The sequence below is a fragment of the Zeugodacus cucurbitae genome, chromosome 6 (genome assembly GCF_028554725.1).
Source record: "Zeugodacus cucurbitae isolate PBARC_wt_2022May chromosome 6, idZeuCucr1.2, whole genome shotgun sequence".
Classification (NCBI taxonomy): domain Eukaryota; kingdom Metazoa; phylum Arthropoda; class Insecta; order Diptera; family Tephritidae; genus Zeugodacus; species Zeugodacus cucurbitae.
In genome coordinates this window covers 73103243-73119394 of record NC_071671.1, presented here as the reverse complement: position 1 = coordinate 73119394, position 16152 = coordinate 73103243, and the positions used below count along the sequence as shown (strand labels likewise).

Sequence of the window (16152 nt, the reverse complement as noted above, 5' to 3'; positions counted from 1 at the left end):
TTAAATTTCGCTGAGGAGATTCAAGGTATATGTGCAGTATATGTAACTCTAATGGTATTAATATTAAACATTAGACATTATGTTCATAAATCATTATAACAAAAACAAAAGTCTAACCATATCTTTTTTATAAACAATTTATAAAGAAAAAAATAAATAATTCATTTATTGCGTCCTCTTTAATTATTCCTTTCTACACGAAGTCAATACATGATGAGCATTTATTATATACTGGGATAATATGAATAAAAATGGCAACACTGGTCGTATGCATCTCAAGGCGTACACATAAAACAAAGTATTTGGCTGACAAGACTTTTAGGCTAGACGCTCTCGTTTTTTACTGCTACATACACTGTCTATGTTTTGTATGAGTATAAATTTATACATTTACGTACTCTTATCACCATCGGCACTCTGTCGGATTGTCGCTGATCACATTACCTCTCATTTGTTTAGAAACAATTCTATACTGCTCTCTGGAAATAGCGTAATTAAGTAAGGCAGGAACAAGTTGCTGTACAACCGAGATAGCAGGGAACAGATGGAAATATTAATATGTATGTAAAAATATGATGCTATAATAATAATATTCACATCGAATACACGTACGTACCCAATAAAAAATCCGATCATCCAAAGAGTAATCTTAGGTCGCTCCTTTGCGAACCATGGATTACTCCACATTGCTCAGAGGCCCATGCATTTATTACTCCTTTTTAACATAGCATGTCCTTACGAAGGATCACCCCTTTTAAACTCCAAATGGAGTGCAAACCGAGCATTCTTTTGAGCTCTTTTTGAGAGCAGAGGGAGTAATCTTCTTTGTCTCCAGAAATTGCACAAAAAAGAGCAGAAATGCGACACACAAAAATATAAACAGTGTTGTAAATACAGTGGAACTTCCATAACTCGAACTTCTTTAACTCAAAGATCTCCATAACTCGAACTTTTAAATTGGCAATAGCGTTTAGAAGTCCAATTTCCAATTCAACTCGAAGTTCTCCGGAACTCGAACTCTTGAATTTGCAATAGAAGTCAAATTTCATACAAATTTCCTTCCATGAATCGAATTTTTCGAATTTTTTTGAAATTTAAAATTTCACTGTCGTGGCAGAATTTTAAAAGATTCCATCAATATCGTATGGATGCAAACAAGAAATATAATATTACAATTATGGATTGCATAAACCGTGTAACAAAGGCATGGGATGCAGACGTCAAGAGCTAAAAAATAGCAAACTGCAACAAACAAAATTACAGAATTACATGTTTTAACGTATGTACATAAAACTTTATGCGTAGTAAATAAATAAAACTGTGTATAAATCTATATTTAGGAGCTTTTTTCTGTAACTGGAAGTTTTTTTGTGGATTATGGTGATTCGAGTTAGAGAAGTTCCGCTGTAGTTGAAAATTTTTATTAATTTTTTTATTTTTAAGATATAAAAAATAGTAGTTCACTTAACAAAAATAGTTATGATAATTCAAAATAATGTTAATAGTGGGTAAATGGTAGAAGTAATTTTAATATTTACGATGAATTGAAAGTCAGAGCAGATTTTAGTGAATCTCACGGTTTCAATTTTAAAGTCTCCACATGATGTAAAATTTTCTTTAACGGATTCTGCAAAATATGAAAAACAAATAAATAACATAGTTTAGTTCCTTAAACGAAATATAAACAACTCAGATCTTACCGAAAAACAGCTCTTATGCTAAGGAAATCTCTTATGTCTGGAGGTTTTGATGGACCAATATACTAAATTTTTAGCAGTTTTTCTTTAGATGGTGGAACTTCTCCATCAGTTTTTATAATTTGGAGTAACTCTTTACAGCATTTATTATAAATGCACTTTTTATGTACAATTATTATAAATAGGAGTTCCAAATGCATTAATATCACAATTCCATTTGGTTTCGACGCCTCTTCATAAGAAGCCTCTCGATTACTAATTAAATAGAAATATATTCACACATTTTTTATAAATAATTACATACATTTATACTATAACTAATCACTTGTTACCCATATAATAACTTTTTTCAGCGTTACGCTTTATCTTTTTTTTTTAACTCGTTCATTCCTCCAAAATGAATCAAAAAGCGAGGAAACAAATGATTTTTGTAAAAACTAACGAAAATGGCTTTATTGCTCACTTAATGCTCGAAATGGATGAACAAGTAAACATTTTTTACTGGGTATGTATAAATCTGAATAACTATATGTGTATGTAGTTAGGATAAAACAAGAAAAAACGTTAACTTCGGCTGTACCGAAGCTAATATACCCTTCACAGGTGCATTTCTTTTAGTAACTATGTGTTTAAGCAAATCTAAAGACGTAAGAAAAAGTAAGTAAAAAAAGAAAACATTTTACTAATTCTTTTTAGCCGGGTTGTTTGCTAGAAACATTAAGGTTATATTGTTTACCGATTTGAACAATTTCTTCGGAGATTATATTATTACCTTAAGCAGTAATCCATGTCAAATTTCGTGAAGATACCACGTCAAATGCGAAAATTTTCCATACAAGCCACTGATTCCGATTGTTCGGTATGTATGACAGCTATATGCTATAGTGAACCGATCCGAACAATTTTTTCGGAGATTAAATTATTTCCTTGAACAATAACTCACACCAAATTTCGTGAAGATATGTAGTAAAATCCGGAAGTTTTCCATACAAGCCCTTGATTCCGATCGTTCAGTTTGTATGGCAGCTATATGCTATAGTGAACCGATCTGAACATTTTTTTCGGAGATTAAATTATTTCTATGAGCAATAACTCACACCAAATTTCGTGAAGACATGTAGTAAAATGCGGAAGTTTTCCATACAAGCCCTTGATTCCGATCGTTCTGTTTGTATGGCAGCTATATGATATAGTGGTCCGATATCGGCAGTTCCGACAAATGAGCAGCTTCATGAAGAGAAAATAACATCTACAAAATTTCAAAACGATATCTTAAAAACTGAAGGACTAGTTCGTATATATACAGACAGACAGACAGACGGATAGGCTAAATCCACTCAGTTCAACATACTGATCATTTATATATATACTTTATAGGGCCTCGTGACAAACTTCATATACCATATATATATATATATATATCAGATTATATTTATTTAAATTAATTGGATTTCAGATCAAAATGTTTCGAATTATCAGTAGGTTTAATAATCATTTGTGCCATCCTTCTCACATAAATACATTTTCCATTTTATTTTTTAAATATTGTATTACTCGAACATGAAAACTAATGCCATGTTAAAATTTTCATATCAAAATACATACGAGAATCAATTGCATTTGGACATGATTTTTATACTCTTGCAATATGTTGCACAGAGCATAAAAGTTTTGTTCATCTAACAGTTGCTTGTAACGCCTAAATCTAATAGAGGACAGAGATATATGGTAATAGTATATGCCAAAGTGAATTCAGGAATTGTCTGTCCCTCTGTCCGTCCGTGTAAGCGATAACTTCAGAGAAAATTGAAATATCTTAATGAAACTTGGTACTAAGGGAAGGTTGGTATTTTGAATGGACGAAATCGTAACATTACCAAGCACACGCTAAAACCTATAACTAAGCCAAAAAATAATAAAATGTATACTACAAAATTTAGCTAAAGGGACCCCTTTGTACGTATTTGGGATTTTTTTTTAAGAAAGTGGGCCAAGGTCCTGCAACTAATAAGTTTTTTTCCACATATCTCAAACTACTAATCTTACCTCATTATATACTACGAAAATTGTTGAAATCGGCTAATAACCACGCCCATTTCTCACATAAAAGTTATGTTGAAAACTACTAAAGGTTTATTGACTCACCATATCCGAGAAACCACTCCACAAATTTCAACCAAATTTGGTACACAATATTTTCTGGATATCCTGGTATTACGGTATCACTTTACGATATATAAATTAAACACTAGTGAAGGTCCTCATTTGCGGAGTTTCAATCTTCCGGGGGGCTTTATACTGTTAATAGTTGAGATATCCTAACAAAATAAAGTGAACGTATAATCTTGGATAGAATGTTTTTTTTGTTTTGATTTATTGATTTACAATCTATCAATATGACAATAAGTAAATTAGTTAAAAAATATAATATTATAAATAACATAAATAGTTGAAATCCAGTGAGAACAGCTGTTATATTCCAAATTCTATAGTTAAGAGTTTTTTTACAATATTTACAAATCTTAATGTCTAAAAGGTAAATCTAAATCTTGACTTCTTTTAAGTCTTCGAGTTGTATCGCTATTATCCAGTAGAGCTATTGGCAGAAAATTTTCATGACCATGTAGTCTCTCAACATACCTTGTGCTTATACTTTTTATTTCTTCTTTAACGTATTTAATATTTAAATCTTTGTTTATTTGATCGTTAAGTACAAACCAAGGGGCGTCAACAATAAGTCTAAGAGTTATAGACTGATACCGTGGAAGGATTTCAATATTTGATTGACTTGCAGTACCCCATAACTGGATACCATAGGTCCACACAGGCTTTGTTTTGTCGAACTTTGTTCTCCAAACTCAGCTGCGATTTTCGTCCAAGGCGCCAATTCATTTTTTTAGTTTTTGTGTTGAGTTTCTTTCTCAAGGCTTTAATGTGGCTTTCCCAAGTTACTCTTCGATTTATATCGAGTTCGAGATACTTTGCGGAATCACTTGATTCAATCAATCACTTGAATCACTTGAACATCATCGACAGAAAATCAGAGAAATACAGGAATTATTCTAGCGCTTTATTATTACATAATGGTTTTCATTATTCTTATGATTTTCATTAGTGGAGTGAGTGGACAAAGTGTATGGTATTTATATAAAATTAAATAAATAAATTGCGAGTATAAAATGTTCTGTTACACTTGAGCCCTTCCTTAGTTTTTAATACTTTGCTTCGTATATAATTTATTATTTGTAAAATAAAAAGTAAATATTTGAGATATCATAAAAAAATAAAGTGAACGTATAATCTTGGATATAATGTAACTTGGTAGTGACAATCAGAGAAATTCAGGAATTATTCTAGCCCTTATATGATTTTCAATATTCTTATGATTTTCATTATTGGAGTGAGAGCTCAAATTGTATGGTGTCTACATAAATAAATCAACTGCGATATATATATACCCAATACTAGGGTTTTCAACTTTCAATGGACTTTATACCATATTCATATATGACGAATATGTGGGTAAAATTTTGAGTTATATGTATTAATAAAATTAAATAAATAAATTGCGAGAGTATAAAATGTTCGGTTACACCCGAACTTAGCCCTTCCTTACTTGTTTTAGTTTAGATCCTTAATTTTCGCTAAAGGTCGCTTTCCTTAGCTCAATTACAACTAACAGATATGTATATGAAAATTTGGGGAATACGCATCAACAAAATAACATTTTCAATAGTTCAGTATTCGAGTCACATGTCTTCGCATTCGATCATTCCATCACGTTTCTGTGCTTGCAGCATGAGCAGCTCAATACCAACAAAATCTCTGCTCTAAATGTTCTTGCACATGGCTTTTATTGCTTATGGGCCAGTAAATACATACGTGCTACCACATATGGACACCCACATATGTATTGATTTGCATTAAAATTAGTCGTTTATGTGCACTCAAGTACCCATGTTTCGATACGACGATATCCTTGGCGTCAACGTTGTTTTATATTATATAATTGCATTTTAAAATCAATTGTTATTGGTTAAATTTATGAACTACCCTGAGCTAAGGACTTATTTCAATATACATATGAATTTGAATTATCTACTACACTGTTAAAAAGTGTCGATGTATGTATACCCATATTCAGTCATAATTTCCAGCATGATATTTGGAAATGATTTTAACAATGTTAAAAGATGTTATTTTGAATAGCTGGATTTTATCTGATGCCTAATGTTTTGTAGATGCCGGAAATATGTTTTTATAGTCTATACTTATACATCAGAGCAATTCCACTCTAATCTTACTAATTAAGTTTATGACCCGTGACAAACACGGGTGCATTTGAAGGAGTTTTAAAATTACTTATCCAGTTAATTAACAAATATAGGACAATTAATGTATTTATAAAACATGTATGAGATTAATTAGTAATAAACTTTAAATTAAAGAAAAATGTATTTAGAAACAACATGTTGCGAGAGTATAAAAATTAAAATAATAAATATACAGTGGTTTTCCTAACGAATATTCGTTTTAACGAAAACCGCTTATAACGAACAAGCAAATTTTTACATTGAGTACCTTAAATTACGAAAATCGGGCATTTGTAAGTACTCGGTATAACGAACAACATGAAGAACACATATGTAGAGAGTTAAAAATAAAATAAAATCGTGGTAAAACAATATTAAAATAAACAACTTGAAAAATTACAAAAGCAATTTGAAAATTTAAAAAATTAATAGAAAAAAAAATATTGACTTTGATAGAAAAGCTGGAAGTTATTGATCGGCACAAAAAAAAGTCATATAATTGTGTAAAAAAAATTAATTATTATACTATATTATACTGCAATATTCTATATTTAATTTAATTTTTATGCAATTTTCGGATATTTAATTCACTTTTATTCAAAAATTGACCCTTGGGTGAGTACTCGAATTAACGAAAAAATCGTTATAACGAACTGGCCTGACAATTAATGTGTTCGTTATTTCCGAATACTAAAATATACAGCCCTATTCTGTGCACTTTACAAATTCAACAAATTTCTAATTCGTAAAATTTTTATATTTATTAAGCATTTCGTATTCTAAAATAAAAATCATTTTTCTTGATAAATTGTTAAAAAGTAAAATGCTCTGGACAAAAAAATATCTCGTTGTGGATAGTTGTGAAAGTGAATTTGTTGTAATGGAGATATTTTACTTTTGTCGTTATTTTTATACAAAGAGGAAAAATATGAACATGTTGATGGCTCGCGTTATTGAGACGTTTTTATATTAAGAAGTTTATTTTCCATTTTTTGTATAAAAAAATGAAGATAATGAGGGTAACTTTGAGGAAATTGTTTTCTATATATTGCATGCGATTACAGCTTAGCAAAGTTTTGCCAATAATGAATAAAGTTTAGATTTCGTAGTTCCCAAGGAACTTTTCTGAAGCTAAATATAACAACCAACTAAATCAAAATTGCATTTAAAATGTTTTTAAATATAGTATAAGGGACATATGTACATATGTATATGTATTATATTATGTAGTATTCTATGGCTTTGCGGAGGGGCAAAAGCCTGGGGGGATCTGGGATGGAAAAGCGAAAAGCCTCTGCCATCCGATTATCAATCAACCTCATTTACGCGCGGTATAACCTTATCATCTATATAGAGTAAATGGGGTTGTAAAACCAAACCAAATACTTTGAATCGGGTCTGGGAGGCTTTAGTCGATATATCGACATCAGAATCGGATAGATAGGCTGATAACCGGTCAATCAAACCAAACTTATCAACGAAGCCACAATGAAGAAGGCTCGGTTAAAACAAACACTCATCCAAATAACGACGTTTTTGAATGAAAAATAGGGCCATATTCGGAGCATGGTATATTTGCGACTCTTAGAAACTCCACGTCTAGACCAAGAGCAAATAATTTATTCTGAAATTTAAGTTAAATTATTAACTATTTTGCAACAAATATTGAAATGCATGCGAAAACGTACTTTATAGAATATTTAAAAAAAAAAATTTCAATTCAATTCCATATAATTGGACAGAATCAGCTGTTTCTGTTTGCATTATTTTGTTTCCCTCACGTGTGGGGAAAAGCTATGCGTACTGAAGCTTTTTATTTTATCAAAATTGTCACAGAATACCAAAAAAATTCTTCTTATAAAATCTTTCTTGATAAATATCTGAACAATTTTTTAAACTTTTTTGTTATTTTGTCAAGTGCACCGAATAGGACTGATAGTATATGAATGTGTTTGTAAGCACTTGAACATTTTCTCAGTCGAAATACCATGCATGTCATATTTTTTGTTCACCTCCATAAGATATAGGAACCTTTTTCAAATTCTGCCACGATAGTAAAATTTTAAATTTTGTATTATACCCGGGTCGAAAAGTTCGATTTATGGAAGGAAATTTGTATACAATTTGAATTCTATTGCCAATTCAAGAGTTCCAGTTACGGAGAACTTCGAGTTATAGAAGTTCGAATTATGGAAGGAAATTTGAATGACATTTGGTTCTTTCTTGTGTAGATAGTTCTACTGTAGATAATTTTCGAATGCTAACAGTATAGTTGAAATGATAACGTTCGCGATTTGGTCGTCTTACGTTCCTATGAATGCAAAGTGAGCAAGCGCGTCATCTCACAATTATGTCCTTTTTATGCAGATAATAAAATATTTATCTTGATTGCAATATTTGAATGATATTTATTAATTCACATTGTACATATGCATATTACGTTTTTTCTTTTTAAAAAAGTAATTGCACTCTTTAAAGCTCATTAACGTGAATATTGAAGACAACAACAAACGCTTAGGTACGGTAATTGTGTCTCAGATGGTAATGGTGTCTCATCGCATTGCAAGTCACTCATACGCCTTGTTGAACGATTTTGTGGTTTTCAGTGCACGTATGTTTGTATATTTCTGGCGGAATTCGGTTTTGAGTTCATTGTCGGCATTCTTCTAGTGTGCGAATGGAAGGCTGCATATGAAAGTCGTGTTTATTTTTCATTTTCTTTTCTGATTTTTAGTGTACCGTTGTATTCATACACATGCATGTGTATATTTGCTTTTACATAAACTTTATACATATACTCGCACATATTAGAAAACGAATAGTTCATAAATATACATTTTAAACATTCTACATACATACATGCATATGTACATATGAACAATTTTTATAGAACCGAGTCACATGGGCCGCCAGCCGACTTAGCCAACACGTTTTCATGTTGGCCACAATACGCCTATAGAATGTTCAACTTTCCTTTGAAAAGTTCGTTAAAATTTGTTTGTCTGCAACTTGGGTCTCATTACGCCGTGTGTACTGATGTGCAGTCATTGCTCCGTTTGCTCGCACATGTCAACGGCAAACGCAAAACATTTGTGTGAACATATACTCTACTGAGCTACGTAGTGCAGCAATTGCTTCAATGATAGCATGCGAATAGAGAATTACGCCTGCTAATATTTCTTGGCAAAGAAAGAGAGGGATGTTAAATTGAGAGAGAGCGTGAAAGCTGCACAGCAGCAATAAATAATGTGAGATTTAAATTGTAGAAAGTTATCTGCGTAGTAGTGCTAGCATTGGCGGTATTCTATGTAATTTTGTTCGTTTCATCTGGGTGGTGAGTTAAAGTTCATTGCAGGCCATGCGAAAATTAAATTTTTTTTCAGTTAACCTCAATGTTCATCAAACTAATTTTATAGTATTCTGAAAATTCGTTATTTAATGCTAGCATCACGCAAGGAGGAAAGTAGAACTGTTTTCTTGGAAGACCAGTGATATGTTATTGCATATACGATTCAAATGAAGAACAATAAAATGAAATGAATAACGTTCATAAACAATCGATAAGTAATCATAAGTAAAAAAGGGTAGCCTTGAAGCTGAAACTACATAGCATGCGAAAGCTTATTTTACCCATCTGTCAAAGATACGCAGACGCTTACGTGTGCTTTGTAGTTCCAGCTTAAAGAAGAGAGTAAATGCTGTTAACATTCGAGTGTTTCGAATTTTATGAGCATTGCAAAAACATTTTTGAGATTGTTAACACACATGGTTATGGAAGGTAGTTATATGTAGTGCCATTTCGGCATAAAATGACCTTGTGACAAGTGATAAACTTCAGATAAACGATAACTTTGGGTGCGAGTGGTTGTTCTTTCTCTGTGAGTGTTATTATTACGATACCAATTAAACACAAGTGAAAAATATGTATGTCACCAAATAAGTGTATATTTGGAAAATATACTTAAATAAAGTCAGCATAAACAAGTTGCTATAAATGACAATATAAGATAAATAATTGTAATTATACACACAAACAGATTATAACTTCATTCAGATGCAAAAACAATGGAAGGTAATAAATTCACTTGGAAAACTTAAAGGATAAAAACGAGAGTTAACAAGTAAGCAATAAATCGGTAAGCTAAACCACTTCGAGCATGAGATGCATATTGTTAGGCTGATAGCGATGATTGGCGACAGTGAGTGTGTGCATTCACTAATGAAATTTATATGTTTTGCGAAATCATGTATTGTATATGTGCTGTGTTAAAAAAATAACGGAAATTGTAAAATTCGAAATGTCAAAATAATTATGTACGTTGTTGATATACATACATACATACAGTTATGTGAAAAATAATAAGGACAGCGATGAATAAAAAGTAAACATCAATACTAAAGCATGGAAATTTTTGCCAACTATGGTCTTTTTTTATCACACAATATATTTATAAAAATAAATTCCATAAGAAAATTGCAAAGTTTTTGCACACATTTGGTAATCAGGCATTTTTTGTTAAACAAGGTCAAAATACGGGTGTGCGTTTTAATAAGGACAGTCTGTCGTTTCAATATAATAACGAAAGTATTTTTAGTAAAAGGTGTTTATTTTCAAAGGCTATAAGCCATTACAGAGGTTCCCAAGATTGAAACACGCGATAGAAAGCCCAAAATATCATTGTCTGTCAAAAAAATATATTTCGCTGTGATAAGAATAATTAATTTATTTCTTCAAAATAAATTCAATATAATTTTAATAGTGATGTTGACCCATCATCTATTCGCAGAGTGCTTACAAATGAAGATCTCAAGCCCCAAAGTGCAAGAAATATGCCTATGTTGCCAAAAAAGAACATGTAACAAACACTAATGTTTGCTGAAGGACATGTGCTTATACATTTCCTAATCAGACAAACTAAATGTAAGGTTATTTAGTTCTGAACGAGGTATTCATCGCATAAGAAAGTGGAAAATATTATTTTAAAACTCTAAGTACATGGGGGAAAAATTATGCTTTGGGGATCGTTTTCATAGAACGTTCTACGGCCATGCCGTACCTTACAGGGCACTATAAAGGCAACCGATTATGTTGTGATACGCCAAAAATGTATGATACAGTACTCTGAAGACATTATAGCACTTAGGTGGATATTTCAAAACCAAAACTCACGGCTAAGTGTACAAAAGAACGGTTTGGGGTCAACAATTTCACTATGGTGGAGTGGCTACCGCAAACCTCGGATCTAAATTCCACAGAAAAATTTGTGGAATACAGTGAAATACAATGAGAAGAAAGTTTTCAATAAATAATGATGAGCTTGGCAATTTTTCAAGATTCTGGAACGCATTTCCGATTTTAATCTGCCAAAACCTAGTTTCCTCCATGCCGAAGCGATATGGATCCAATTTAAACAACCATAGATATTCAAAAAACATATTAAACCAATTTGAAACTAATATTAACAAAATTGAAAGAAAGCAAAATTAGAAGAAAGTTTCATATTTTTATATAAAAAAAATATATATTTTAGTAAAAAAAAATTAAAATAAAATACAAAGCTTTGCTAAATCTTCGTAAAACTAAAGAAACATTTAATTTGAATATGTTGCCAATAAATTTGCGTCATTAGTTGTCTTTGATTTCATCACATTTCTAGATGGACATTGACTTCATCTAGACTAGGGCACTGTCCTTATTATTTTTCACATAACTGTATATGACCCTGAAGTACGATACAATTTTCAGCTGTTTCATTGCTTGTTATGTCTATAGCAGCCGCTAAGGTCAGATGTGTTTGTTAAAAGCTCACAACCCTTTGTTTCTTGTTTGTGAATTCTTGGAGGAAAACAATGCTGTAACGTCCACCAGACATGACTTCGTGTGACTATTTTCAAAAATAAAAAGGACCTTAAAGTGCTGTCGTTTGACGATTGGAAGAAGCGATGGCATAAGTGTATGATATCGAATGGATATTATTTTAATGGTGACATGACTTCGTGTGACTATTTTCAAAAATAAAAAGGACCTTAAAGTGCTGTCGTTTGACGATTGGAAGAAGCGATGGCATAAGTGTATGATATCGAATGGATATTATTTTAAAGGTGACAACATTAATTTAGGCGAAAGAATAATTATTCTTTTTTTAATCGAAAATTACCTTTATTTTTTAACACATACATATGTATGTTGCATTAACTCATCTAAAACCAATATAGTAAATATGGCGCAATCTATTATCAATTATCTATAGTAATATCTACTTATTAGCCATTTAAACGCTGCTTTAAATACGTAGAACTTTTAATGTGTCATACATTTTATCAAAGAATATATGAAAATATGACTATTTTTTGAAATTTTAAATCGCGAAATTGATTTTGCATACGTAAGTACACACAATATATGTATGTACATATGTCCATATACATTCATATATGTATCTATATTGAATCTGTAAGTAATAACAACTTAAGTACTTATGAATACTCTACCAGGGATAAAACTCTACTACGATGTTTATTTCTTTCACAGGCTTCCTACAAACATGTAATATCGCTTCAGTGTCTATCAGTGAGATCCAGCGTAATGCATTTAAATTAAATTAAATTATTCAGAGTGCAAGCGTCGAACTTGCTTGTCAATCAAGTGGAAGTGAAAACCAAACTAGGTGTGTCTATGCATGTTCGAATAAACAAAAAAAAAAAACAATTTCGTTTTGCTAGCACTGGCGTGGTTTTCAAGGAGAATAAATAAGTGTTAGTGTAGTCATCTGTGACTTCGGGAAAACAAAAAGCCGCCCCAGAGGCTCTCAGTAGTCATCTTAACATCGCCGGGAACGCTAGCATGCCAGGGTCGTGTCAACGTCTCCGTCTACCTTCTTTGGCGACGGTGATGCGTACAACACGCGCTTCTACCACCGACTATACGGCCACTACTATACGCAAAGAACAGCGACGGGTCGTCATGATGGGCGCTGCACGTGTCGGCAAGACTTGCATCGTTTCACAATTTCTCTATGATAAATATCAAGCACGCTACAAGCAAACAGTGGAGGAGTTGCATCGTGGCGAATATGAGCTGCCCGATGGCTCGGCCTTAACGTTAGATATCTTAGATACATCCGGTTCGTATGAATTCCCTGCAATGCGTACTTTGTCGATATCCACAGCGGGCGCCTTCATTTTGGTGTATGCGGTAGATGATAAGCAATCATGGCTTGAGGTGGAAAGGCTAAGGAAACAGGTAGGTGAATTGATAATTGTTTGAATATTCTCATGAATTGCGTGCATGCGAGATCAAATTACATCAGGTGTCTGACTGGGTAATAACTAAAGTAAGAAATAGTTGTGGAACCGGTTAAACGGTTTCCACGCCAATCAAATCCGACAAATTTCTAAATATACCTTTTGTGATTTGTTAATCGTCATTGCAAATATAAAACAAAATTGCCAAACAATTTGATATACTATACCAATTGTTTGTACGACTCAGTATTCTCGAAGATTAAACGAATCGAGAACATTAAATGTTGCATTTATGGTCAACTTTGGCCTTATAAATACCGTTTATAGACTTTTTGAAGCATTTATGTACAAATTAAATTAAAAAATACAACTATTTTCTCATTGCAGATAATTGCAAAGCGTGGGCTCAAAGTTCCCATTGTTATCGTTGGTAATAAGGTGGATATAAATGAAGCCGATCGTCAGGTGGAACATGAGGTGACTGAAATGATTGTGTGTGAAGATTGGAAATGCGGCTACGTCGAATGTTCGGCTAAAGATAATATGGGCATTGTGGAGATTTTTAAAGAGTTGTTGGTACAAGCAAATATTCGCTACAATCTCAGTCCGGCTGTGAGGCGACGAAGACAATCATTACCATCCTATAGCTGCGCAGCAGCGGGTATGACACGTGCCACTAAAAGTCCATCACATAAGTACACATTAAAGCGTCACTCATGCACTATGACATAAAGGGCATGCAGCGATGTAATGAAGCCAATTTCGACGGGAATTAATTCCTGATTTTTTGGAGAAAATTATATAATAAAAGGTTAACCCTTTTATAGTTTGGCAGTGAATCCGTCAATAGTAAAATACTATACATGAGATATATTATACATATATGTGACAAAAAACATTCATATACATATACATAAATCGAGGATATTCTGTAAACAGATTTTTGAAACTGTCGATGCGTTCGCATCTGATGAGGACGGTGAAAATATTTCTAAAAATAACACAACTCCCTTTAGAGTTTTCTTCGACAATGAGAATACATAGGCGTGCGGTGTATGTATTTGTACAAGTAATACATATATTACCGCATACGTCCAAATGCTATATAGTAAAGAAAAAAAAAAAAACAATATGTATCAAGAAGTATGTTCGCTTAGCATGAGACTTTAAACTAACATAAAACAATAAGGAAACGCCAAATGAAAAAGTTCGCGAAAAAATGCACCGAGAGAAGTATTTTTGGAAAAAGTGATATTCGTTTTTTATGTAATATATTTATTATATACGGATTTGTGTATACATGATTATATATGTAGAACAACTAAACCATATTGTTAAAGATTTATAGTAATTTATACAAGTGTACAATTTGTAGGATTAAAATGTTTAAAGTCCTCAATTAAAAACAAAATTGAAATTCTTTTACATTAAAATCACTTCAAAATATATTTATCAATATAATTTGTGGAAAGTATTATATCAACTATAAACTAATCAACTACTGTTATATATGTATGTATGCATACATACTTACAAGCTCACATATGTACATCCATGTCAGTACTTTGAACGTTTTAGTGAAAAAGTTCATGTAGTTGTGGATATTCTGTATATAACTATATAACATTACCCGTAAAAACAAAACTTGTGCCGAAAGGTAAATATTTCATAGTCAAATACATCATTTGAAACAATTTATAAAGGTATAAGGGGCAAAAGGTAATATGGATGGGAAATTGCAACAGAGTACATTATAACATACAATAATAACATAATCTCTCTCGCACATATAACTTGAAGATCAGCGTGTTCAAATGCCAAAAAAAAAAATATTTTATATGCTTGATATGTGCGATAAAATAATGTCATGTAATAACGTTAAAGGCTGATAGAAAGTGGTAAAATTTAAATTTTTTAAAATTTATCGTATAAATATTACCGACCAATCTTGATTTGGACTTTGAATATATATATAGATGGGGTTTAACGAATTTTTACAGCAAGTAGGGTTAAAACATATATAAACGTACACCCATGTAAACAATATAATTCAAAAATCTATAGGGAATATGGAATTTTCCATACTAATCTGAAGGAAACTTGAGGCATGATACCACAATACACATAACTGTATATTTACATTACATTCATTTATTTACATGACGAAAAATATAGCTGTAAATAACAATAAAAGTTTATATGTAATAAAGGGTTATTACATACTTATGTATGGTTATTTGCAGGTGTATGAGCTTATAAAAACGAAGAAGTATTAATTGAAAGGAGACTTGTTTGTGTTTCGAATACTCTGTGCTTTGAATATTACTGAAGCTCTGAAGTTTGAAGTGGGCCTTTTGTTTGTTAATAATTTTTATTTAGTCAGTATAAAAATCGAACTATTTTCATAATTGTTAAAGTATTGTTCATGCTTTCTACATACGATTGAAATAACAAAATGAAATTGTTTGTACGAGTATATCTGTAAGTGTAGTATTTTTAATGCAATTTGTAAATGATAGCAAACAGAGTGGTAACAATAATATTTTTATGAGTTGAATATCCAACTTCAACATGAATGTAAGAAAACATATATGCATACATATATACATATATGTACAAATGTACTTACATATGTGTAATCGTATAGATGACGATCATGAATACAACATAAGTAGTAAACGAATGCATAGATACATACATATGTATGTATAATAAAATCTCCAAACTTTTCGCAACAAATTGAGATGCAATTGGAAGAAAAAATTATATTTTGTATAAGGGTTTTACAAATAGAAAAGCGAAAATGTATTTATTTTAACTGATTTGTAAAACATATTAAATTGTAATAAAATTTGTATTTTAAAAATGTTGATATATGTATGTACCTCCGAGAATTT

General features: G+C 31.6%; 1 protein-coding gene across 4 annotated transcripts; it reads left to right on the top strand.

The window, feature by feature from the left end:
• The first annotated feature begins 9309 nt into the window (after nucleotides 1-9309).
• On the top strand, nucleotides 9310-14860 carry LOC105221420 (ras-related protein Rap-2b-like). 4 transcript variants are annotated; one of them, XM_054232969.1, is made up of 3 exons: nucleotides 9310-10082; nucleotides 12543-13253; nucleotides 13643-14860. In XM_054232969.1, the coding sequence occupies exons 2-3, from the start codon at nucleotides 12855-12857 to the stop codon at nucleotides 13985-13987; spliced, it is 744 nt and encodes a 247-aa protein (XP_054088944.1). In that variant the 5' UTR covers nucleotides 9310-10082; nucleotides 12543-12854; the 3' UTR covers nucleotides 13988-14860. The 4 variants fall into 4 exon arrangements, with proteins under 4 accessions (XP_054088944.1, XP_028902081.1, XP_011196699.1 ...); XM_029046248.2 differs by having other exon boundaries at nucleotides 9310-10131; XM_011198397.3 differs by having other exon boundaries at nucleotides 9310-10146.
• Nucleotides 14861-16152: the final 1292 nt, after the last annotated feature.